This window comes from Monodelphis domestica, chromosome 5 (genome assembly GCF_027887165.1).
Source record: "Monodelphis domestica isolate mMonDom1 chromosome 5, mMonDom1.pri, whole genome shotgun sequence".
NCBI classification, from domain to species: Eukaryota; Metazoa; Chordata; class Mammalia; order Didelphimorphia; family Didelphidae; genus Monodelphis; species Monodelphis domestica.
The window spans coordinates 118,163,202-118,190,463 of NC_077231.1; the positions used below are offsets into that span (position 1 = coordinate 118,163,202).

A 27,262-nucleotide genomic window follows, 5' to 3' on the forward strand; every position below is an offset into this window, starting at 1 on the left:
TGGAACCGGTGACTGGAGAAGGGTGATAACCCCAATCCCTTTTAAGAAGAAATGCCATATGGATATAATTTCAGAGACCGGTATGAGCACATATTGCTCTGCACTTCAAAATTTTTTCACCTCACCCTATTAGTGATTAGTAATCACTTAGGATTACTAATGAGTAACTGACTTTGATTATAGGGACAACAATGGCTTAATTAACATTTTTCTGAGCATATACTTGGCAGAAAACTATGTATTAAAGAAAAATGAGAACAGTACTTTGTACACGTAATGAGAGTTTAATAAATCTTTTATGAAATTTGAAGTTGAATATATAGTATAAGAAACTAAACATTTAATTGGGAAGATTACACTGGTACCATATCATAATCTTTAAGTGTTGGAAGAGACCCAAGAGATCATTTAAACTAATCTCTTCATTTTACATTTGAGAATTGTGAGTCTCAGAGAAATTATATGATTTACCCAGGGTCACACATAGGTTATCAAGCCAAATATCAAACTGAGGTCTTCTGACTCCAAATTTCTTTCTGATGCACCATTAAATATGAACACAAAAGAACATATTTCAAGGCAAAAGAAAACATAGTAGTTCAAACTAGATACCTAAGAGATACTGAATGAGGTGGATTTAATCTAGAAAGTCATTGTTAAAGAGACAAATTTTAAATCAGGTTTTGAAGGAAGGAGGCTGACATGGATTGATGAAAAACAAAAAAAAAAAGAGAATAAACAGTCAGAGGGATTGACTTGTGTAGAAATAGGAGTACATTTGTCTGATGATCTGTAAAAATCTTATCAAACTCTGAAATATTGTTTTTAGAACTAAACAACTTTGGGGGGCTAGATGAAGAGCTGGAAAATTGGAGAAAAGACTGTATTAAGATGAGTAGGGCAAATTGATGAAGAACTTCCAACTCAAGATGAAAAGTGTGGTTTGAATTTCCTAGGCAAAAAGGGGCCAGTGTAGGTTTAAATGGCCAAAATTTCCTCAGAGGTTTTTACTATGAATGGAGCTTGAGCAACTTCTGGCTGAGAGCTACATGGAAGGAACATGAAGGAGCCGAGGTGTTCCCATAATATCATCATGAGAGGTATGGAAAAAATATTGAAGAGAATTAATAGCTTAGAACAGAAGATAGCAAACTTTATCTAAGAATTAGACTCTTTGGTAATTAGAATGAAACAAAGAGAAAGGAATGACTCCATGAGACAAAAAGAATTATTAAAATACAATGAAAAGATTAATATATATATATTATCAAAAATATCTCACGTGGAAAACAAGTCCAGAGAGATAATCCTAGAATCATCAGACCATCTGAAAAATCATTATTTTTTAAAAATTTCTGATACCATATTTCTAAAACCATAAATGAAAACTGACCAGATATTTTCGAACCATTGGGCAATGTGAAAATATAAAGGATCCATCAGTCACCTGCTGAAAGAATGTTCCAAATGAAAACTTTCAGGAATGACACAGCCAAAATCCAGAATTTCCAGGCCAAGAAAAAGTACCATAAACAGTCATAAAGGAAGTACTTAAGTACTTTGGTAATTAAACCATAATCAAGGACACATAAGCAACATTAGCAGAAACCTTTATAAAGGAGAAGAGATCTTGCAATATGAGAAGAAAAGGTATAAGAAGATAGGAGAGTGGGAAATAAATGATTAGTAATCATAATTGTGAAAGTGAATGGGATGAACTTCCCCATGGGAGTATATAGAAGAATTGACTAGAAAACATAACCCAGCAATGTTTGCAAAAAACACATATGAAAAAGAAAGATTTACACAGTTATAATCAGGGGCTTCAATAAAATTATTATGCTTTAATTGGTCTAAAAATAGGGGTAGCCATCAAAATCTCAGGGGAGCTACAATAAAACAGACTTGATTAGAAGAGATGCATGAGGAATCTCTTACATTAGCAATGCGCCACAGATCATGAATTAATATTGTATACCAAATGACATAGCATCTAAAGCAGTGGTTCTCAACCTTTCTAATGCCGTGACCCCGCAATACAATTCCTCATGTTGCAGTGACCCCAAAACAAAAAAAATTATTTTGGTGGCTACTTCAAAACTGTAATTTTGTTACAGTTATGATTCAGAATGTAAATACCTGATATGCGTTATGTATTCTCATTGCTACAAATTGAGAGGTTGAGAACCGCTGATCTAAAGGAAAAGTTAAGCATATTATAGGGAGAAATAAATAGTAAAACTATAAAGAGTAGGGGACTTCAGTTAACTACTTTCAAATCAAGACTCTAACAAAGATAAAAAAAAAGTTAAGGATGTGAATAGGATTTTAGGAAACTTAGAAATGTTAAATTTTTGGTCAGTACTGAATAGGAACAGAGAGGAGTATATATGTATATGTATTCATATATGCCTTGAACATATATCAAGGAATAGAACTCAAAAACAAATGCAGAAAAGCAGAACTATGACTTTTTTTACTGATCATAATGCAGTAGCTATTATATTCAATAAATCTTTTAGGAGGGACATCCAGGTGGTTCAGGAGATCATCAGACCTAGAGATGAGAGGTCCGGGGTTCAAATCTGTCTCTAAATACTGAACGGCAGGAAGAATGGGTTGATTATTTGGATAGTGATAGGTTATCAGGGGCTTAATTGCTGAGACTAGTTGTGATCTCATTGACTTTATCTCAAGATGACACATACCTAGTAGATAGATCCCTGATGTAGAGTATGCATCTATGCACTCTCTGTCTCTGTCTCTCTAGGTTTCTCTCTCTTGGTTTCTCTCTCTCTCTCTCTCTCTCTCTCTCTCTCTCTCTCTCTCTCTCTCTCTCTCTCTCTCTCTGTCTCTCTGTCTCTCTCTCTCTCCCCCCTCCCTCTCTCTCTCTTTCTCCCCTCTTTTTTCCTTCCTCCCTCCCTCCCTCTCTCCTTTCTCCCTCTCTCTTCCTTCCCCATTCCCTTCCTTCTTCCTCCCTGCTCTCTCCCTCCCTCCTTCTTTCTCTGTCTCTCTTCTTTTTTTTAATGCCAGACCTCCTAGTTTTCAAAATCCCCTTTTAGCATTTTATAACCGTTTTCTTCTTTATCCATCAGGCCCACCTGAGGGTCATAATAATATCTCACATTTCTATGTCACTTTATGTGAGATATGTAAGATGAGTCCTATTATCCCCATTCTGAAGATGAGGAAACTGAGGTTCATGGAAGCTCAAAGTGGTTTGTCCATGTCTTGTCATAGACGCCTTCAGTGATTCTTAATTCATACTTCTCTGACAAAGCTAAGTAAGCACTCTCAACAATAAAAAATTTGATTTTCCTCACACAAATATGTAACTGTTTACGATCTTACTCTTAGCCTCTGGTAATGAAAAAGGCAACAAATTTGGAGAAAGAAGAAACAGGTTGGAAATCTGTCTTTGTGCTATGCTATGAATTAGTTCTGTGATCATTTCACCTCTTGGGCTTCATTTTCCTCATTTGTATAAATGAGGATGATGACCTCTAAGAACCCTTCCAATTCAAAAATCTTATGATGTCATATCTTACTTAAATTAAAAAAATTAAAACTCTTACCTTATTTAGAATTGATATTAAGTATCCGTTCCAAGGCAGGAGAGTGGCATGGGTCAGACAATTGAGGTTAAGGGACTTGCCCAGGGTCACACGACTAAGAAGTATCTGAGGCCAAATTTGAATTTAGGTTCCCCCATCTCCATGTCTAACAATCTACTGCTCTTGGTGCTGCATTTTAATACATGAACATCAGACCTAAAATTATTTTTGAAGGATATTTTGCTGTGTGTTGCAAATGCAAAATAGTTAGAAACAGGTTTATAGATAGGGAAGGAAAAAATTCTCTTTTTTAGGAAGGATTGCTGTGATTATTGTTGTTTCAAATAGTGCCTCAGAGACAACTAAGAATTCTTCTTTCTTCCTCCAAAAGAGAGAAGTTGGAAGTAAGCTATTATTCCCTTACCTTCCATAGAAAAGAAAGTATCTGTCCTTTCCTGCCCCACCCTTTCCTTATCCTGTTCAGTGGAAGTGGGGACCTATGTCCTAACAGTCTCAAAGTCTCTCTTCTATTGTCTTCTTAATCAATTGTTGAGACACTCACTGCTGTGAGGGCAAGAGACCAAAGACATTAGGGGAGGAAGATGCCCTATGTGGTTCTCTTCTAGGAAAATCTCTGCCATTCATACCAGGATTAGACCTATTGGGCAAAGCTCCATTCCACCAGTTTGAGGGCTGCCAAGTTGATTTCTCTTTATTTACCTAGTAACAGTTAAAACTATGTGTCAACAAACCAACTATCTCAGTGGGAGTGGGAATGAAAAGAGAAGGAAAACATTCTTTCTGCCAGACATCAACCACTTTTTGGATTGAGTAAAGAGGTTGAGAAGTAGATTGTTGAAAACTGATGGAATTTTAAGTTGAATGGAATGTGATTCCACCAGATTGGGTCTAGTCTTCCTTCTTGTACCCTAAACTTGACTTGGTTACCGAACCAGCCCATCTCTGACTACTGATCCCTAAGTTACCTTGGAGCCACTCAGAGGGAATATGTGGACAGTTGATCAGCTTCATGAAAATCCTGAACTTGAAAGAAGCAGAGGGTTTTTTTTTGTTTTGTTTTTGTTGTTGTTTTTAGGGAGAGTTCTTCAATGGGCTATCAGAGGAAATTTTAAGTATTTTTCTTAATGAGCAGTCTTAGAAAATGTTTGTTGACTGCTTGGCTGAGTGAAAGAATACACAGATGAATGACAGGGAATTGCTGTTCCATCTACTTCCAACACTCAACAGAGAGAATTAGAGCTCCTTATCCATTTCTGCAGTAGCAGCAAGAGGGACTGACTGCTCCCAGGGATGTTACTAACGGTGATCATATCCCTGGTACTCTCTGTGTTTCACCTTTGTTTCCTTCATTTTACATCCTTCTTCCTTCTATTTTTAATTCTCTTGAGAAGACATCAGAGGATATCCCAACTCTTTTGTTGTCATTTTCCTTTTGGCTACTGTACAGGGCAGAATGATCTTAGAGAGAGGGTCAATGAAGTCTAACCAAATGGGAAATCCTATGTATGTGTGGGAGGGTGGAAGTACTGTGGAGAGTATGCAGAAGTAAGAAGATATGCTGTAGAGCGGTAAATGGATGTAGAGTTCATCAAGTATAGTTTATGGCATGGAGGACCCGAGGTCAGGAAATCTGGGGATGAATTCCAACTCAGTTACCTACCAGCCATATAGCCATGGGCAAATCACTTATTTTCTCCATCTTAGTTTCCTTCTCCACATTACAAAATAGGTGTGATAATACCTACCTTTCACAGTTATTGTGAAGAAAGTTCTTTGCAAACCTTAAAGTACTATAGTACTTTATAAGTAAGAGTTGTTATTCTTTCTAGGTTGTTCTGTCTACCATGGAGCCCAAGTAAGCCAAACAGGGAAAGGTTTCTGGAAGATACTCTGTCCTTGAACCTCTTTTATCCTCTACTTAGTGTGGTGCAAGGGACAGAACCCTGGGTTTGAAAGTAGAAGACAGAGGTTTCCCATCTAGAGAGCAACAGATATTTATTGTGCAAGGCATTATGCTAAAAACTAGTGAAACAAAGGCAAAAAGAATCCCTGCCCTCATGAAACTTTTATTTTTATTGTGAGTAGATGTGTAACATATAAACAATAAATATAATACAAGTTATTTAAGGAGGGAGAGAATTCAAACAACTAGTAAGATCAGGAGAGATCAAAAGTAATTGAATTGAACCTTGAATGAAGGTAAGCATTCTGGGATAGAAAGATATGAGGGAGAATGAATAAGGTTGGGTGTCGGGTGGGAGAGGAGAAGAGCAGCACAGAATTTAGAGAATGTATTTGTGAAGGGGACCAGGATGAAATAAGACGAGCAGACTAGGTAGAAGCTAGACTGTCAAGGACTATTATTTATCCAAAAGAATGGAAAGTCACTAAAGAAAAGTCTTTGACTAGGACCGTGACGTGGTTAGACCTGTGCCTTGGGAAAATTGTTTTGGCATATGTGTAGAGGATGGATTGGATCAGGGAAAATGTGTAATGGTTCAAAAAAGGGATATGGAGGGTCTAGACTAAGACATTAGCCATGCATAGAGAACAGAGCAGGTGGGAGAATTGTGGGCACAGAATCAAAAAGCCTGCAACTAAGGGAATATCAGAAGTTAGAAATAGGAAAGAGTCGAAGTGATTCCAAGGTTACAAGGGTGACTGGGGAAATGGTGGTATTCTTAACAGAAATAGAGATATTTAGATGAGAGGCATGTTTAAAGAGAAAGAAAACAAGTTCCACTTTGGACATGTTGAGTTTGAAATGCTTAGAGGTCATTGACTTTGAAATGTAAAAGAGGCATTTGATTGGGGATTACAGTTTAGGAAGGGATTTAGGTTCCATCTGAAGATATAAAAACATACACATGTATATTTGTGTACATATACATATGGACATGTATACACATGCATGCATATATGTATGTGCTTGGGAATATACCTTTGCATAGATATGTAGGTATATAAATAACTGTATGTAGATACATATATTCTAATTGATTTATACATAACCTAAGCTTCTTCCTGTACTCTAATCCCTAATCACAAAACACTTTACATTTCAGAGTCAGTGACCCATAAGCATTTCGAATGAGACATGTCCAAAATGGAACTTACTATCTTTCTCTCTAAATGTACTTTTTGTCTATCTGACTGTCTAACTCTCTCTCTCTCTCTCTCTCTCTCTCTCTCTCTCTCTCTCTCTCTCTCTCTCTCTCTCTCTGTCTGTCTGTCTCTGTCCATCTGTCCATCTATCTGTCTGTCCATCCATCTGTCTGTCTGTCTATTTGTTCATCTGTCTGTCTACCTACCTACCTGTCTGTCTGTCTGTCTATCTATCTGTCTGTCTGTCTTTGTATCTGTCTATCCCTCTATCCCTCTATCTATCTTTGTATGTTTGCTTATCTGTCTATCTCTCAAACTGTATGTCTGTCTCTACATATCTATCTCACCTAGGCCTAGCTCTAAAGTGTTAGATTTACTCATATTGGGGTTCATATAATCTTGGGGATTTTTCACATAAATCATCCTTTTCTTTTCCCCTCCAAAATCAGAATTTAGTGAATCCTAACTAAATTCAAGGTTTTCCTTGGGAATCAGAATTTGCCTTATGTCTATGTCTCTACAATAAAAGAAAAGAGTCCTCAACTTCTGGACAAGCTAGCAAGCTACCAAGACACTGAATATAGGACAAACTTTTTTATTGGCCCAACAGAAAACACCAAAGACTTGCTCCCAAGTCCGTAAATAGTAAAAACACACCTTCTTCCTCACCTTGGTGAACCCCCTTCTTCCAATGACCTATATAACCCTTTAGTTTTAAAATACTATCTGAGCATCACATCTTTCAAATTCTTGATTGCTAGAGAGAGAGAGGCAATCCTACCCCCTAGAGACCTGCATTTCAGCCAGGAATCTATATAACCTTTTAGACTTATTACTCTGGGATGGAGATCCCTGCCATTGGAAAAGCACTTCAATAGAGAGTAGTCCCCCACTTCCTGGACCTGTGCAATCTACCTTGTGCCTGGAATCAGTGAAGGACAAGGTTCATATTTGATTCTCTGTATTCTGCCTTTGTTTCTTGATGTTTCTTAACTTGCAGGATTTGGTTCTATCTAGAAACTGTCCTATTGCTTCACCATCACAGCTTGTTTGCTGAATGGACTCCCTTTGGAATGTAAGCTCTTGGAGGGGAGGGACCATTTTTCTTTTTTTACTGCTTGTGTGGGCATCCTCAGTGTTTAGCACAGTACCCGAAACACAGTAAACCACTAATAAATATTTGTTGCCTTCCTACTTGGTGTTCCTTTCTATCTCTACGTTCTTTCCCACATCCCTCTTATACCTGTTCCCTTTAACATTAGACATAAATCCTATCCTACCTGGATCCCTCTAATGTTGGACATAAATCCCTAGTGCTTTTCTTTAGCCATTATGATGCTTTCCTGCCTGCTAATGTCTCTCCCAGACCTTATTCTGATTAGCTCGGGACTTCCTGGTTGAGAGCATGCCATTGGTATGCTGGTGGAAGAAGGGAGGGACTGTTTATGATATAAATCACAAAATCTTAGGATAGGAAGCACTTTAGAGGTCATCTGGTCCAATTCATACTCGACCAAGAATTCCCTCTAAACTATTCTCAGTAAGAAGCTTAGAAACGAAGAAACTGGAGAATGTTTTTCCTGGACCAAATATTTGCTCTTAGAAAAAGGTCTTATTCTTTGATGATTGGAAATGTGGCTTCAGAATCACATAACTGTGAGTGCTATGGGTTTATAGTCAGAACTTCCTCCCTACAACAATCACTTTCAACAGTGAACAGGAAAAAAAAGTCTGAATTTTGAAAGTTCATTCATGGGATGATGTATTGTGCATTGTGTTGGTTGGAATTAGAAACAGGATTCTTTTATTTAAAATTAAAACAACACTAGCCAAAAAAAACCCACCCCAAACAGAGACTTTAATAAAAAAAATACTAAAAGGATAAGATACAAGCAGTTTAGCTAACCTCAGTTATCCTAACTCATGGTACTCTGCAGAGAAGCCATTGGCCCCTAATGAAATCTAGCTATTTTATGATAGGTGGCCTTGCATTTAGTGGAGACTTAATAAATAAATAATAAATATTGAATTAAATTTAGTTTTAAGTTGCCCATGGAGCTTTATAGTAATATCTATGCTAGGTTCATGATGAAGCATTATATTACTCATCTTTCCAGAACAACTTCACCTCTGTCCCACCCCTTTCCCAATCTAATCATTTGCTTTTGTCCTTAATCTGCTAGGATTTTGGCAGTGGGAAACTAGGAAGGAACAAAAGCATTTTCTTAGGGATATAGATTAAAAAAGCAGAACTCTGACTCAGAGTCTGAGTCATATGAGGGAAATAAGACATATAATTCATCCAATGTGCTCTTTTTTTGATTATCCCTGGGGGGATATAATTTCTTCTCCTGATGACAGAAAGAGGAGCCATGCAACTCTTACTTTACTTAAAAAAATTTTTTTTCAAGAGTGATCTTCAGACTAAAAAGGACAGAACAAAAAATGGCCATTTGGGAGCCAGTAGTAAATATGTAGAAAGTAAGAGAGCTCTGAACTCCTATTGATAAACTCAAGTCACTAGACCCAGATCAACATTTAGATGAAAGGTCTAGCGAATGCTGATGACTGAACCTTTGCTATTTGAGGCCTTTGAATGATCAAGGAGGTGCCATTGGATTAAAGAGACAAGTGTGGTACAGAGGAAAAAGCAATGGATTTATAGAGGACCTACTAGGTTCAAATCCTACCTCTGTAGATATGAGTACCTGCATCCGTTAAATGAAGTGCTTGGACTTTGTTGTTGTTCAGTCATGTCCAACTCTTCATGACACCTTTGGGGGTTTCTTGACAAAGATACTAGAATCCTTGTCCATTTCTTTCTCTAACTCAATTTACAGACAAAGAATTGAATAAACAGGAATAAGTAACTTGTCCAAGGTCACACAGCTAGTATCTGAGGCCAGATTTGAATTTAGGAACTGAATCTTCCTGGCTCCAGGACTACTACTCTATCCACTGAGCCACAAATGGCCTGCATAGTCCCTTTCAGATCTAAATCTATGATCTTATGATCTTGGTTTTTAGAAGATGGAAGAGAATGGTGTCTTCAACCCTGGCAAAAACCTAGAAGATATTATTAAAGGGATGGTGAGTGAACACCTAAGAAAAGAAAACAGTAATCACTAAAACCCAGCAAGCCCTTTATTAAAGACAGGTCTGAATAGATTAACACTATTTCTTTTCCTTTTTTCTTTATTCTGTCTTAGAATAGATATTAAAGGGGGCAGCTGGGTAGCTCAGTGGATTGAGAGTCAGGCCTAGAGATGGGAGGTCCTAGGTTCAAATCTGGCCTCGGACACTTCCCAGCTGTGTGTCCCTGGGCAAGTCACTTGACCCCCATTGCCTAGCCCTTACCACTCTTCTGCCTTGGAGCCAATACACAGTATTGACTCCAAGACGGAAGGTAAGGGTTTAAAAAAAAAGAATAGATATTAAATATCAGTTTCAAGGCAGAAAAGATGTAAAGGTTAGACATTTGAGGTTGTGACTTGCCCAAGGTCACACAGTTAGAAAGTGTCTGAGGTCAGATTTGAACCTAGGACTTCCTTTCTTTAGGCGTGACTCTTGATCCACTGAGCCACCTAGCTGCCCCTCCCTCTGACCACCCCCACTCCCAGCTTATCACTTTTTTTGGGGGGGGGTTCTGTGATTTCCTCATTCCCAGTGATGACACTCTTTTTAGTCCCAATTAAATCTCACCTTTTACTAGAAACAAAATGACTAATATGGAAATATTTTTATAATATTATACATGTAAAATCTATATTAGATTGCTTGATGCTTCAGAAAGAGGGGAGGGTTGGGAGGAAGAGTGAGAATTTGGTTCAAATTAAAAAAAAAGAAAGTTAAAAATTGTTTTTTTATGTAATTGAAGAAAAAATATCAAAACAAACAAAAAAGAATGATTTTAGGACAACAGTGGATTTATAGTTTAATTAGGTGGAGAGAGATAAATATAATGTTTAATAAAGCTGTCCAATTTATTATTAGAGATAAAAAACCTCTTGTCTTTCTACCATTATCATATATTTAACTGAATCTTTTGTGACTAATGACTGAATTTATTAATGCTTTTATTTATACAATTGTTTTCTGATGTTTTAGGACTCAAATTTTCTCCCTCATTCCCTCCTCTCCCCCTCCTCAAGGTAGTAAATATATAGGTTATATCAGTACATATCACATTTATAATAAAAAACTAATGAAGGGAATAAGAGAGAAGATAACATGCTTTGATCTGTAGTCAGACTCCAACAGTTCCTTCTTTGTCTGTGTATGACATTTTTTCATTGTGGGTCCCTTGGGTAGATATTGGCAATTTGCTTTGCTGATAATAGTTTAGCCTTTTGCAGGTGATTATCATATAATATTTTTGTTCCTGCATACATTGTTTTGGTTCTGCTCACTTCATTTTGCATCAGTTCACATAAGTCTTTCCAGGTTTTTCTGAACTCATTCTGTTCATCATGGTTCTTATGGTGCCATAGTATTCCTTTACAACCATATACCACAACTTGCTCATCCATTCTCTAACCCCTCAGTTTCCAATTCTTTGCCAAATCAAAAAGAGTTGTTAGAATTGAATTTATTAATGTTTTACCACTTTCTTTTCCTTTTGCCTAGGACTACTCTTTCAGTCATCATGACTTCCATCCCTAGGGGATGCTACAACATAAGCTCCACATACTATAATCTTTGTGACATGGACACACCTTGGGGCATTGTTTTAGAGACATTGGCAGCAGCTGGAATTGTGACCTCCATTGTCTTCATGTTATCTCCTCTTATTCTCATCTGCAAAGTCCAGGACTCCTGTCGAAGAAAAGTCCTTCCTACCCAGTTTATCTTTCTTCTGGGTGTGTTTGGCCTTTTTGGCCTCACATTCGCCTTCATCATCAAACTCAATAAGACAACTGGTCCCACTCGTTTTTTTCTATTTGGAGTCCTCTTTGCTCTCTGCTTCTCTTGTCTACTAGCTCATACATTCATGTTGGCAAAGCTGGTCCGAGGGAAGAAGCCCCTATCAATGCTGATGATTCTAGGTTTGGCCTTGGGCTTCAGCTTGGTTCAAGACATCATTGCTGTTGAATATGTTGTCATCACCATGGGCAGGACCAACACTCATGTCTTCGAGGAAATGCCAAGGAAACAGCGCAATGAAGATTTTGTAATGCTGCTGATCTATGTCCTCTTTTTGATATCTTTCACCTTCATCATGTCTATATCTACATTCTGTGGCTCTTTTTCTGGTTGGAAGCGTCATGGTGCACACATCTACATGACCATGCTTTTTTCCATTGGCATCTGGGTGGCATGGATTACTTTACTTTTAAATGACTCCTTCGACCCAAGTTGGGATGATACCATCCTCAGCACTGCCTTGGTTGCCAATGGCTGGGTCTTCCTATTAATGTATATTTTCCCTGAGTTTATCCTCCTTACCAAGCAACGTAACCCAAGAGACTATCCTGTGGAAGAAAATTTTTGTAAACCTCAATTCATGAAGCAGAGTTATGGTATGGAAAACAGAGCCTACTTACAAGAGGAAATCACTCAAGGTAATGCATGCAAATTCACTTACACAGGGAGAGATATATTAATAGAATTTAAGAAGTAAAAGTGAAATCACATTTTATAGATAAATAAAACTAAAGAGTAGAGAATTAAAAAGACTTGCCCAAAGTCACAAAACTAGCAAGTAGAAAAAAACAGGTATTTTGATTCCTAATTCAGTATTCTTTTGACTGGTACCATGGCTGCCTATCATAATGAGTCTATGAATTTGATGTTCAGTCATTTTTGATCATATCTGACTCTTTATGATCTCACTTGGGGTTTTCTTTCTTTTTTTTTTTAATAAAACCCTTACCTTCCATCTTGGAGTCAATACTGTGTATTGGCTCCAAGGCAGAAGAGTGGTAAGGGCTAGGCAATGGGGGTCAAGTGACTTGCCCAGGGTCACACAGCTGGGAAGTGTCTGAGGCCAGATTTGAACCTAGGACCTCCCATCTCTAGGCCTGACTCTCAATCCACTGAGTCACCTAGCTGCCCCCTACTTGGGGTTTTCTTGTCAAAGATATTTGAGTTGTTTGCCATTTTCTTCTCCAACTCATTTTACAATTGAGAAAACTAAGGAAAACAGGGTTAAATGATTTGTCCAGCATCACACAGGTAGTATGAGGTAAGATTTGAACTCAGGTCTTCTTCACACCAGGCCTGTGTCTATCCACCGAATTGCTTTATTTGAATAACTCTATTTGGATTTTATAGGACTTTAATACATTATCTCATGGGGTCTTTACCATAGCATTATGGAATAAGAAAAGATTATTATTCCAATTTGATAGATATAATTTTAAAAATCTCATAGCTGAATTGCATTTTTAAAGTTTATTACCATCCACAATATCACATTATTTTGTCCCACTCGTGATAGAAGAGGGAGAAAAAATCTCATTTCATCCTCCTAACAATTCTGTGAGATGTTAGTACAATTATTATTAGGCCTGATTTACAGGTGAGGAAACATCAACCCAGATAACTAAGGACCCATGGCTGGGGAGGGATGGGACTGGCACTAGAATCTAAATCTTGCCAGTAGGTAGAGGGAGTCATGGGGCTCAATCACTGCTCTGCTGTGATTGATGGAGAAGGATGCTGTACTGATTGAACTCCACATGCATCTAGAGCTGCCCTTGGCGGCACTAAAGTCTGGGGATAGCTTGGGTGTGAAGGACAATCATGCCTAATTACATGGGTGGATGGTTTGGGGACTAGAGATTGAGACATTTCAGGGCAGACTAGATCGATCTGTTCCCAGTCATCATTCACTGAGTCTGCCTTCTGTAGCACCGAAGCCCTGAGAAGCAGTTCTCCTGCCTTATTTCTCAAGGCTAAGGTGATTCTTGGACAGTCTCTTGGAAGACTGACGAGTCAAGGGCAATGAGGGCAAGGGTGTGGGTGTGCAGAGAAAGGTTCAGAGAGGGGAGAGAGGAGATCTTCTAAATATCCTGATTCTTCCCTGTCCCTGGATATTCCCAAGTAGGGAAGTTTGGGGGGATGGCTTAAGTTTTTAACCAAAATGCTATATACTGTCATAGTATATTCATCGCTGTAGCATTTTCCATGTTTAGAACTTCTGCTTGTTCCAGTGTACATAGAATAGGGTGTGTTTTTTTTTTTAATGAAAAGTTCAAACAGATTACTTTGCCCTTATTTTTCTCTAATAAAAGCATCATATCTACCAGAAAAGTGAAAATGGGCAAAATCACCAATGGAGCTCACTTGTAGAGCCCCTCTGGCACCCTCAAGATAATCATAACGATAATAGCTAACTTTTATGTGGCACTTACTGTGTGCCAGGAGCTATGCTAAGTGCTTTGCAATTATTTTCTCACTTGAATACTTAACAACTCTGGGTGGTAGCAGCTGCTATTATCACCCCCATTTTACAGATGAGAAATCTGAGGTAAACAGAGGTTAAGTGACTTGCCCAGGATCAAAAAGCTATTGTGTCTGAGCCCAGAGTTCAACTCAGGTCTTCCTGACCCCAGTCTGCCATTGGACACATTCGGAGCCTTTGGGAAAGTGTTCTTGAAGAATTCCTTGTAGGGAGGGCAATGCTAGGGTCAGAGGACTTCTTTGAGTTGCTGCTTCCAGCAGATGCTGAGACTACATATATAGCTTGATCCAGAAATGTGTGACCTTTTTCTCTTTCTCTCTTTTAGGACCAGAAAGCCCTGGCAGCACACTCTATGCTCCATACTCTACCCATTTTCAGCTGCAGGTAAATGGTTTACTTTCCTTTATTCACCTTTGGCATTAGGACATCAGAGCCACCTCTCATGTTGTTTGAAAATGTGGGTCTAGAAAAGCACAGGTGGGACTCGTTTAGCCAGGATATTTCAGAAGGGACTGTGATGGAAGGGAAAAGTAGGGGAAAAGGTACCCCAGAGAAGAATTCTACATATGGTTTCCCAATAAGATTAGGAGTGCGTTTTATAAAAAAAAAAAAAAAAACATTTAATGGGGCAGCCAGGTGGCGCAAAGCATAGTGATGGGTCTGAAATAAAAAAATTGAGTTCAAATCTGACCTTAGATACTTACTGGTTGTGTGACCCTGTACAAGTCATTTAACCCTTTTTGCCTCAGTTTCCTCATCTATAAATAAACTGGAAAAGGAAATGACAAATCACTCTAGTATTTTTGCCAGGAAAAGCCCAAGTGGGATCACAAAGAGTCAGATATGATTGAACAACAATAACAACCATGTGTTAGGTACTGTGCTAAGTGCTTCAGAATTATGATCTTTTATCCTCATAACAACCTTGAGAGGTAGGTGCTATTATTATAGCAATTTTACAGATGAGGAAACTGAGGCAAATGGAGGTTAAGTGACTTATCCAGGGTCACACAGCTAATAAATATCTGAGGTCACATTTGAATTCAGATTTTTCCTGACTTGAGGCAAGGTGGCTGTCTCAGTTTATTTATTTATTTGTTTGTTTGTTTGTTTATTTACTTATTTTTAAACCCTTACCTTCTGTCTTGGAGTCAATACTGTGTATTCCAAGGCAGAAGACTGATAAGGGCTAGGCAATGGGGGTCAAGTGACTTGCTCAGGGTCACACAGCTGGGAAGTGTCTGAGGCCAGATTTGAACCTAGGACTTCCGTCTCTAGGCCTGGTTTTCAATCCACTGAGCCACCCAGCTGCCTCATGGCTGTCTCATTTTAATAATAACATTGTAACTAGTTTAATAGTACCATTGTTTCTTTTTTTTTTTTTCAGAATCAAGACTCCCAAAAGGATTTCTCAATCCCACGACCCAAGACTCGTTCAAGCCCCTATGATGATTATGGTGGACGGAAAGCGGGAAATTAATGTCACCATGCAAAATGGGAAGATAAACACGAAATAGCAGTGGAACCAGCTGAGGGTTTACAGGGAAATGGGATAAACCTTCAAATGCTAAGGAAACTGGACTAAAGGGGCTAATTACAGGAGGGTCATGGGAAAAGGTTCCTCTATCTTAGCCCCAATTCTCTCCTAACTCTTGGAAAGAAGGGAGCAAATCAGGCTGGTGTTGTGGGCAATGCTGTAGCTTTCTTTCCCTGGTTCCCATCCCAAAATATTTTCTTTTACAAGTAGTTTTTGTCAACTCAAGATAAAAACTGCCCAGGGTGGGGAGGAAGTTCATTCTGAATGCGTATCTTTGGTTCATTAAAGTTTATTAATACAACTCATACTTCTGAAGAGAGAATGCTTAGCTGCTTTTGTTGTCAAAGAACAGGATTGAAAAACAGTAAAAACAACAAAGGACCAGAACCAGTCACCCAATCCATTTCTGCCTGAATCCATCCCCAAACCAAACTGTCTGACATCTGTCTTTCTCTCTGGGCATGATGGACTACCCTTGCCACTCTAGATTTATCAGTCTCCACAGACGTGTCCAAGAGACTGGCTTCTTTATTTCCCTGGCATCATTTCATAGGGCAAACCCATTTGTTTCCCATTAGGCTCTAAGTCTAAAGCTCCCTTGGTAGTTTCCCTTCCAGATGTCCCTTGCTTGAATAAGCCTGATGCTCTTTTCCCAGAAGAATTTGCTCTGTCCTAGAAGCAAAGCTGTAGCACTTATCCTCATTCCTAAACCTAACTCTGCAACCTTGTAAATAGCCTAATATTGCCTTCACCCTTACCTGTTCAGTAAATGTGTGGATGTCATTTACTAATGTGGAAGTCTTTTGTTATGTCATAAGTTATTCATTATTTCTCACTTAGAATAAGCAATAAAAGGTGAATTAATGACTGAAGTCATTTATTTTCCAACCTTTCCTCAAACAGAGCATGTTGTGGGAATTGTCCATGATGGAAGCTAAATCAAACTTCTGATGGACTTTAAGCAGGAGTTTGGGGGAATGAAGCTCATTCCTGGTGGATTTGCATTCAGTAGAGGGTGACTGCCTCTCCCGTTCCCCATTCCAGATTTGGGACATGTGTCATCCCCAATGAAGTGGTCAGAATACTTCTTTCTGGGGAAGTGGACAACCAGTTTGTATAAAGCCAGCGTGGCCAGGGTGATGGCATATTTTTTTTAGGGAATAGGATCCAAACTCCACTGGTGAACAGCTTTAATATTTCTGACCAAAAGGGATGGGGAGAGGAGAGGTTAGGGCTAGGTAGCACATACTTAGTACTTCTGACTATAAAAATAAAAATTAATGTATAATACTTAAAATATATTTTAAGAGATTTATTAATGATCATTAAGAATAAAGGAATAAAAAGATAACAAAATAAAACCACATGCTCATGGCTAATCTACCTGTTCAAAACTCGCACTCCACCACAGTCGCAACTCAGGAAGTCAGAAGACCCTGAGACCAGGAACCCCACTAAATTTAACCCTTTGTCTACAGGAAATAAGTAATGATCAGAAGTCACTGGACTCCTGGGAAATGTAGTTTTTAGGGTAACAGATTTCTAATTGTACATTCCCCTCCTGAGATCTGGTGGAAGATTGGTCTCTCCAGTGGATCTTGTAAACATAATGAACTTTTAAATTACAAGAATTTGGGGATAAAAGGAAAAGAGAACAAAACCAATAATTACTAGGTTGACAAAAAGCCGATTTGGGGGCAGCCCCCTTTGGCATAAGAGTATACATTCAAAACAAAAGCATTTAACCCCACACAGTTCAAATCACCACATCCCAAAGTTCACTCTGGATCTTCTGGTGCAGCATGTGGTCTGTGCAGGCATCTTCATGGCTCCTTCTCCAAACAGTTCACTTTCTGGATTCAGAGAGGTAGCATGTTTCTTATCCTAAAATACTCTCAAAAAGAATTTAAACTTTGCATTTTAGAATAATAATACATTCCTGAGGAGGATGTTGAAAAACACAGGGATCACTTAGGGATGCAAGACTGAGTTATGAGGTATGTGAATCAATTAGCAAGAGGAAAAAAACATAAAAAATCCAAATAAGAGAGAAAAAATAACTTCTAGATGAAATATAGAATATCAACGTCTTATGTATAAAAATTCTAAGTAAAGGAAAATAAACTTATAACAAGTCCTTGAATCAGGGCCCAATTAAAGTGATTTATGTAATTATGCACTTACCCAATCAGTAGCTAGGAATACAGAAAGTTTACCATACTATGAAAGACAGAAAAGGGACTAGATTTATGAGAGCCAGAAGGGCAGCCAAAGTGAAGTGCTTGTTATAATGTAGGATGAGGAAGACTTGCCTTTGACATATGTCAAACAGCTGCAACTTCAAATCCCAAACAAATTCAAGTCCTCTTGTCTTGGCATAGAAGTTCATCAATCCTACCTGGATTAGTTTGGTCCTTTATGACCTTGTGCTTCTTGGCACTATATAATGGTTTTTTTGTTCCCTTCTCTTGGAATCAGACACAATCGCTAAGCCAAGTCCCATAATTTTTAAATAATCAATGGCATCATTTCTATTGTCTAAAGCTTTTTGGGTATGCATTAACATTAGGGCAAATGTATTTTAAACTTATATTACTGCAAAATCAAAAAAGTTAAAGAAAAATATTATCAATACTGGGGACATGTGCTTCAAATACAAAAAGGAGAGAAAAAACCCTCAAATATTATATTGCATATGCAAGGAAAAATAATAATAATAAAATATTTTTTAAAATTAAAAATATATAGCTTACAATCAATGACACACTGTGTCAGCCAAGGGAAGGTAGAATACAAAGGTTTCTCACTCAAAGAATGAAATCCATTTCCCTTTTAACTTGGCCATGAATCACTGTGTGAGTGCAAATGATTTTCATAAAGTAACAGTTTTTATAAAGAACAGTAGTACAAGTAATGCACATTCAAAAAGTATCAAAATCTCCAAAATTCACAATAGCCCAGTTAATTACAATAGCAAACAAACCCACTATCATTAGGATTCATATGAGTCTCTTATATGACATTTAAAAAAAAACCTATGAACTCAAGGATACTTGTCACAAGTTTTTCAGGTGTAGCAAATCTTTCAACCTTGACTGAGATTTTTTAAAAATCTATTACTGCCATCATTACAAAATGTGGCAGAAGATCTCAGAAAAGACACAAACCTTTGTACTGCTGATGTTAGGTCTAAAAACATCACCAAGAATCTAGATCATTCTGGTGGAAGGGTAGAGTAAGCTGAAGAGTTACAAATGGGAGATGTTCCCTCTTGGAAGCCATCCAGGGGTACCACACCCTAGGAATAACTTCCCAGCTCCTCTGGAATGAGATTGTGATATGTCTAATCCATTTACATTTTTACAAATGTGAAGGTGGGGATTATAATTTCACTCACTTCAGCTATTAAATGGACCCTTTACCTCTGTTACAAATAACAGAGGCAGGCAAATGATTAGTCAGAACTATTGGGGAAAAAATCTAAAAATCATGTCTGAAGACCCCTTAAAATCAATTTGAGATATTTAGCTCATTAAATTCTCCAAAGGTTGTATACAAGGTTCACAGAGTCCTTCCATCATCTATGTGACAATTTAACAAAGGAAAAATGGAAGAAAAGGCTGTTTAGGGGCTTTTACAAGGCTATAGGGGAAAGGTCAAAATATATCTAATAGCTAAAACAGAGTAGATTTAAATGATTCAGTGTAACAGAATAGTATTGATCAGATTAATATATGAACTTAAAACAACAAAATTAAATCTTAAAGCAGACAATCAACAAAATACAATAACATACAGAGACTTTCACAAAACAATGGAGTCTGAAAAGGCTTAAAAATTTCACCTCCAGACTCTTTAAAGTTCCTTCCCTATCCATTTGGATTCTTTTTTTGTCACACTTCTGGGATCTCCCATAGTGAGGGAGAATTCCTCTCTGAACATGGTGTGGAAGAATCCAAAATTGGATGTATCTTAGAAACTGGGCAAGGCCAAATGGCAAGGAGTTGTAGGGAGATGAATTTCTCCTCTGAATTTCAGGCAAGATAGTTGCAAGGACCAGTGCACCCAGTAATGGTAGGAAGAAAAAGCACCCTAAAACTGGGAACTTTTTGAAATAGGCAATGTATTGCTCTTTTACAGAGTGAGCCATGCTTGCAATTTTACTTCCTGATTGGAAGAGTAACCTTCTTTCCCCTTCCCCCATTGGGTAAATTATTGCTTAAAGGAAACATACCCAGGCTTTTACCAGCTGCCCAGAGATCGGCTCCAAGGATTCTCAGCTTGGGTGTTCTAAAGACATGGTGGCAGCAACCAGCAGCACAATAGGAACAACAACATCAGCTAGAGTCACGGCTGGGGCAAGAGCAGGAACAGGAGCAAGTGGGATCAGGAGGATCAGGAGGAGGATGGATCTGAGGCAGCAATGCCAGAGGCAGCAGTGAAGAGCACTGGCTCAAACAGATGGGCAAGTAAAGTGGCTTATCTCTTCTCCACTAAGAGTCCCCTGCTAAGTCACTCAAACTAACACAGTCAGGTGTGTGGGTCAGCCAGTAGAAAATGAGAAAGAAAAACTGGCAGGAGCAGGGCACACCCCTGAAGAGAGTTTGGAATTCTCTCAGAGTTCACATGTGCACACGTGTGTGTGTGTGTGTGTGTGTGTGTGTAAAAAGCTGTGGCAGGAGAAACATGGATTAAAAATTTGGGAATTCTTTCTCCAACTTTAGTGATTGCCATCATTGTAAAACTTAAAATTAATGTACAATACTTAATAAATATTATATTTTAAAAGATTTATTATCATTATAAATAAATAAAAAGGTAACAAAATAAAACCACGTGCCCATGGCTAATCTACCTATTCAAAACCCACACTCCACCACAGTTGCAACCCAGGAAGCCAAAAGACCCAAGACCAGGAACCCTACTAAATTTATCCCTCTATCTACAGGAAGTACATAACAACGGGAAGTCAGCAGGCTCCTGGGAAATATAGTTTTTAGGGTAACAGATTTCTAATTACACATGGCCTACAATTTTAGATTTTATTGCTCCTTGATCATTCTCCTATAAGGGGTTATCTATAAGGTGTTTTTAGGTGTTATAAAGAGGTCACCATTTTAATAAGCCCACCCTAATGTAGCAAGTATGCTATAAAAACAATATCCTGGACCCAGGCTTGGTATATCTCCCCATTAAGATTCTAGGGGTACCCATTGGGATATGGGGTTTTCTTTCTCTAACATCAACTCAAGTTTCCATTTGTTATTTCCCTAATTTTGGTCACCAGTGACTAGCAGCCCATTTGCATTTGACTATTGAACAGGAATTACTTTTTAGAAAGGAATATTTATTTTGAGGATATAACAAGAATAAAAGTATAAATATTTACCCCCACTTTGGGAACACAGTCTCCTTTATATGACTTTGGTTTCTGGAAAGAAAAGGCTCAAACTTAACACAATTCCTACATAGCATTACTGCTTATGAGTTCATGTCTATAGGTGGCATGAGGGTTGGCTGAGTACTCATTTCAGCTGTTTATGTTATGAGTTGGGCTGCTAATTCATTGTGGCATCAATTCTGGGAAAGCTGCAAAATCCCAAATAGATTCTAATTTATGGACTCACATATTCCTGGACTCCTCAGACCCCCTGAGGCTTGTTCTATTGACCTTTGAAAATGCAGGAAAATAGAGCCTCCACATTCATCTCCTTTATATAGTTAAAAAAAATGAGGTAGGCAAAGGACTGAGACTTGTATTCATGGCACTTTACAATGACCTCAGAAGAAAATAGCACAAGGCTTCTCCTTTTACAGATTTGCTTCTCAGCAGACACTATTTTTGAATGAGTCAAATCAAGACACTCACTAAGAGAAAAGATCTGGGGGAAATAGCCAACCTAGGCTTTAGTCAGTCAATATTTTTTGTAGGCACTCCCAGTGCTAGCTATGCAACCAATTAAAGAGGCTGCCACTCATGTGGCTAACAGCCTAGAACCAGTTACAGAATGTCTACACATGCCCCAAAGTCTCTCTGAGGTTCTTCCATTAAATGCTGTCATCACTCTCTAGCCTCTTCCACATGGGGAGTTTTATATTAGGGACTCTCTAATGTATACCATTCCCCTTTACACTAGGGAATCCAAATAGATCAGTAGACCACTGTCATATTATTTAGAATTGGAAAGGAAATGACTGAACATTTATTCAAAATCTCATTTCATAGAGGAGGAAATTGAATTCCAAAGAAGGGAAGTGATTGTTTTAAGTCAGGTTATGAATGGCAGATTGAGAATTCCAAACCAAGTCTTCTAATCAAGCATATTCAGGGCTTTTCCCATGACATAACTTGTTGGTCTATTTGGAGGAAAGGGAGAAGGTGAAGAGATTGGGGAAAACTTCTAATCTCTACTCTGTCCCCCAGAGAGAAGGGTAGAACCAAATTCAGTGATACAGCAGGGCAGTGAATAGAGAATAAATCATGTCTTGAATCTCACCATATTTCCTTTCCTTACTTTCAGTCAGGCATTGGATATTCATCTTGGTCTCAAATGTGTTATTAAGGTGTCCACACAGAGGACTAGTATCTCTGGTGTGAGGGATTATGGAGTACTTTTCAAACCTGCTCATCTACATTTGGAGCCCACAACTCTCATCTGCCGCTTGAAGAAATTGTGGTATGGGGAGTGGCCATACTATAGTAAAATGACTTGGTAGATGGGCACAATTGGGTCAAGTGAGTTTGGGGGTTGTCTATCCTAAGCATATGAAGACTTTCCTTGGTGGAATTGGCAGATAAGACCAATTTGTTCCAACACCACAAAAGGCATCCAAGGCAGTTAAAGCAGGCACAATGGAATGCTTAGAGTTGGTCAGATGTTCAAGATGCCAAGGTCATCCACTGCATCCCAGTCTATCACCAGTTGTCCTGACTTTTCACTTGCCACTGGACTTCAGTGACTCTAGAAAAAAGAGTGAGGCTGATGACTTTGTGCAACCCCACCTCTCTTAAATCCAATTCATGCACAAGTCAAGACATCACTCTGTGATGTCACTGATCCTCTTTGAAAACAAAGGATGAACAACAATAGATCCCAACTAGTGTGAATAATGAACTCCACTAAGTGGGATAAGTGTTATTTAATTTATCATTTTTATTTATTAAAGATACATTATTTGAGTCATCACTACATACTTCCATTCGACTAGACAATTGCCATATTTTACATGTTTATGACTTTGAATAGTGCAAATTCAAATAGGCAAATCAGATGGGAAAAGTTTCATGGTTCTTAGAATACAGTGGCAAAGCAGATGCGAATTCTTCTTCTTTTTTGCCATTGCCATTGATAAAATTATATCAGTTTTTGATGTGGACCTGATTGACAACGCCAAGGATTTTGGTGGCAAGAACTTTCCTTTTTGGATTTTTGGTAGCTGTGAATGTAGCTCCTGTAGGAATTGCATCTTCACAGGGATTGCTTCTCAGGATGATGGTTGATTGCACTGGACTAGGAGCAATGCTATTCCTAAGATCTTTGGGTTCAAAGTCCTAGACTGTGTCTCTCAGGGTCTGAGGAGAGATAGCTGTTAAGGTTGTGGTGGTGGTTTGGCTTGCCTGGTACATGCTGCTTGCTGTCTCTTCCCCAGGGTGCCCTGTTGCTTTTTGCTAGGCTGTCTTGTCTGCTCTGGAGATGATAGTTAGTGGGGATGTCTGGCCCCTTTTCCATAAGAGTAGCTTACTTGGATGATGATTACAAGAGCTGGTTTGGAAGCAAGACCGGTGGTTTGGAGGTCGTGGTGGTAGTGCTGTCACTTCCAAAGCTCCAGTATCTATTCCACAGTGGGATTATTTATTAAATTTACACAGGCTCAATTAATTATTTCTTCCCTTTTCTTTCTAGTGGACACCATATCCACCCTAGAAGTTGCTGTGGAGCATCTCTATCCAGGCCATATTTTTGTTTAGTTTTGGAACCATTGAGTGTATCAGGGAGCCACAATTTAAAAAATCTTTCTTTTCCTAGATTCTCCTTTAAAACTATCATGATGCAGGGCTAGAGGGCAGGAGTCATATAGTGGGAGTTTGAATGAACTCTGAAGGCTGTGGTACTTGTGGCCACTGCTGATCTTCAGCCCTACCTGGTGGCTTCCATGAGAAAAGGACTGGCCTGGGGCTGAGGAAAACTGTTGTTCTGTCATCATAAATGTTATTCCAGTTTAAACTGTCTACAACTATAAAAGAGATGTTGCATTTCATCTTTATTCATATATCAGATGTTTTTAAACATCAATTATTAAAGGAGTTTAATTGGATTTTTTTGCTTCACTAATGCCTATTGCATAAAATAATAATAATAATAATAATAATAATAATAATAATAATAAACAACTGTAAGTCTGTTGTACTAAGCCAGATTTAGGTTAGTCTCACAATGGGTGCTGTGGGTGGGAGCCTGGACAGGGAGCTGTTTTTTAGCTACCACTCTCAGAGCTAATGTTAGTATAACTTGTATATATTCAAATTGTTTTTAATCCCATTAATAGGCAGTGGGAATGTTTTTCATTTTGTGCTTTTTTGAAAAGAAGTGGGATGGAAACTTTTCTTATTCTGGCTTTCTTTTGTCCTAACTAAGCAAGGATTAGGATTAAATCTGAGCCTCTAATGTTAACTCTTGTAGAATCTTCTTTTCTGACATGACATTTTTGCCCCATTTCTCCTCTCTTAGAATGATTTTCCTAAACCCACCTGCTCCCTCCCTAACCATGCCCTTCATCACCATCTAGCTCTTCTTCCATTTCAATGAAGATTCCTTTTAGTGAAAGATTTCTGAAGCTGAGTACTTGCCATGTAGATTTTGATGTGGAAGAGGACCACAGCCACATGTGGATTTCTGTCCAGCATGCATGCTACCATAGCAGTAATGACTCAACCTTTTGGTGCTCCCACAGGAATCTTAGAGGAGAGAAGGTAGGGTGGTGAGATCTATCACTCAGGAAACTTCAGTGAAACACTAGGTTAAACTATGACCACAGAAAAGAATGGGAGGAGATCTTAAAACCAGTTCCAGAGATTTAACTGAAGGAACGAACAAAACTTAACTCCCAGTTTGACAGAATTGGTACATTAATTATAGGAATTGTCAATGAATCCATGTCACCAAGGAATTAGTGGTAATCTATTGGCAGTTCTGTGGGGTAGGGCAATCTGAACTTCCTCACTTTATGGAGGACAGTGACCTTTCAGAATTTATACCTGACTCAGGAGATTAACTTCTAATTATCTGATTGCCTAGTCATCCTTCATCAAAAAGAAAATGAGATACTGCATGACTTAGTAAATACAGAGTTGGTCTCCGAGTCAAGAAGACCTGGGATTAAGTCTTCCCTTTGATAATTACTTGCTATATGATCCTGGACAGATCACTTTACCTTTCAACCCCAGGCAACTCAGAGATTACAAGTTCAGAGCAGGTTCCAGTCTACACTGGTGGAGGAGTTTCTTCAAGAAGAGTTCCCTTTACCAAAGGTGTCACAAATCATTAACTGATTGCTTGTTTTTTATCAAAAGAAAAAAGTGGAGGTGGGGATGAAATTCATATTCTGAGCCATCAAAACCAATACAGCCTTGGGCTATATTAATTAAAGCTTAGTGTCCAAATTAATGTGGCAATAGTTAATCTTTCCTTAAAAGGTATTGAGAGGGCAGTCAGGTGGCTCAGTGGATTGAGAGCCAGGCCTAGAGATGGAAGGTCCTGGGTTCAAATCTTACCTCAGATACTTCCTAGCTGTGTGACCCTGGGCAAGTCACTGCACCCCCATTGCCTCACCCTTACCACTCTTCTGCCTTGGAACCAATTGACAGTATTGATTCTAGGATGAAAAAAAGGGTTTAAAAAAAGGAGGTTGGGACCTTAAAGGATAAAATTGTTGATGTTACTTCCTAATCATTTGAGGACAAAGTAGCCAGGAATGTTTCCAAGCATATTCTAAGCTTATTGGCCAGTGGATCAGGATGAGTAAAGGTAAGGGAACTTTGTGTACCTAAAACAATGTGAGGTATCTTCAGTGCTTATCCTTCTCCTACTATGGCTAAGTAAATCTTTTATTAACTGTTCAGTGGCATATGAGTGAGCCATTTTGTTCCAGTATTGAACCAAAACTACCAGAGGACTGGTCTGGGTCAGACCCAATCAAGAATAGTAGTTTGATAGAACACATTTATCACTGGCCCTTTTCCCTACCTTTTTCTGGCCTTAGAGAAAAATCTCACAGACTAGATTATAGGTACTCTAAAGTCTTTGCCTAAGCCTTATACTTCTATACATTCACCTTAGCAGCTGGTCCTGTATAGTTTGGTTCCATGATTGAATTAGCTACATCAAACACTTGTTCTTTATCAAGCATTTTCCCCGATGAACAGGTATCAAAGGAAGTCATTATATAGGGAAGGGCTTATCATGCAGTGTGGGCTGGTAAATGTTTAACAACTAGCTCTAGGAAAAAATGTATGCATGACTTTCAAATTTAACATTTTCTCTGTCCCATTCTTTAGTGTAGATAATCAACAAAGCTATTAATCAAGCCCTGGTTTGTAACATTTGCTGACTTCTGAGGTATAAAATTTAACAACCAGCTGTTCTAAACCAGTAAAAGCTGGTTCTAGCACACCCCTGGTTCAAGATCAGATTTTTATCATAAACATTCAGCCATTTCCCAGTGTTACCCTAGACTAATTTGGCCTCTGGCTATGGTTATGAAGGTATGAATAGGTTCAAAACCTGAGCCAATTTGTTAAAATATTTTAGGGGTTATTTATTTATTTTAAAATCCATCTTAGAATCATTTCTATATATTGATTCTGAGGCAGAAAAGCAGTAAGGACTAGGCAATTTGGGTTAAATGACTTGTCTAGGGTCACACAATCAGGAGGTTATTTGGTTTTTACACATCCGGTATCTCACAACAAACACTAAGACATTTCCCCCATCCCATAAAGTACATTTCCTAAAACAGGCAAGTAACCCTGTAAGAGACCATGATTATGTACAGATCATCTATCTTTGGTGGCACTAAGTAATTAAATGTAAGACACACAATCTTCCCTTGTGTTAACTAACACTAAACTACAAAAATGACATGTACTTGCAAGTACTCCTTTTAAGCAAATTTTCTTACTTGTTTTGGTGGAATTAACTTTTCTGGGTATTTGTTGTGTGGATTTTTGGGGAAAGTGCATAAAAAAGAAAGTGTCAAAAGTAATAATAAAAATCTACCTAAGGGTTTATTAGAGTAACATTATTTGGAATTGAAAAAAATGTGAATAACTAGAAGTGTCTGAAAGGTAGAAAGTGGTTGAATATATGGGGTACACCCAGTAAAACAGTAATTCTGGGGGTCCTGCCACAAACTATAGGGAAAATTTGTAGTCCCTGAACCCTGTTTCTAGAGTTAAGCTATTAGCAACAATCACTGGCATATTTTTCTAGGCCCAGTTGTCTGTTGGGTAGGCAGAGAGAACATAGCCCATGTACCAGAGGGTGTGGTCAATCTCTACCTGGCTACCATATTCCTTCTTATGTTCAGTGCTTGTAAATCTTGTCAGGGGAGGCTCATAGAATCATAGTCTCAGAGTAGAAA

At 38.4% G+C, this 27,262-nt stretch overlaps 1 protein-coding gene across 2 annotated transcripts in view; it reads left to right on the top strand.

The window, feature by feature from the left end:
• Positions 1-16,487, top strand: part of GPRC5A (G protein-coupled receptor class C group 5 member A) — a 47,957-nt gene extending 31,470 nt beyond the window's left edge. For both annotated transcript variants that reach the window (XM_056799165.1, XM_016425931.2), the window contains exons 2-4: positions 11,307-12,241; positions 14,411-14,469; positions 15,473-16,487. In XM_056799165.1, coding sequence (XP_056655143.1) covers positions 11,326-12,241; positions 14,411-14,469; positions 15,473-15,565 — 1,068 coding nt within the window. In that variant the 5' untranslated portion in view covers positions 11,307-11,325 and the 3' untranslated portion in view covers positions 15,566-16,487. The remainder of the gene's footprint in view (positions 1-11,306; positions 12,242-14,410; positions 14,470-15,472) is intronic.
• The last annotated feature ends 10,775 nt before the right edge of the window (positions 16,488-27,262 follow it).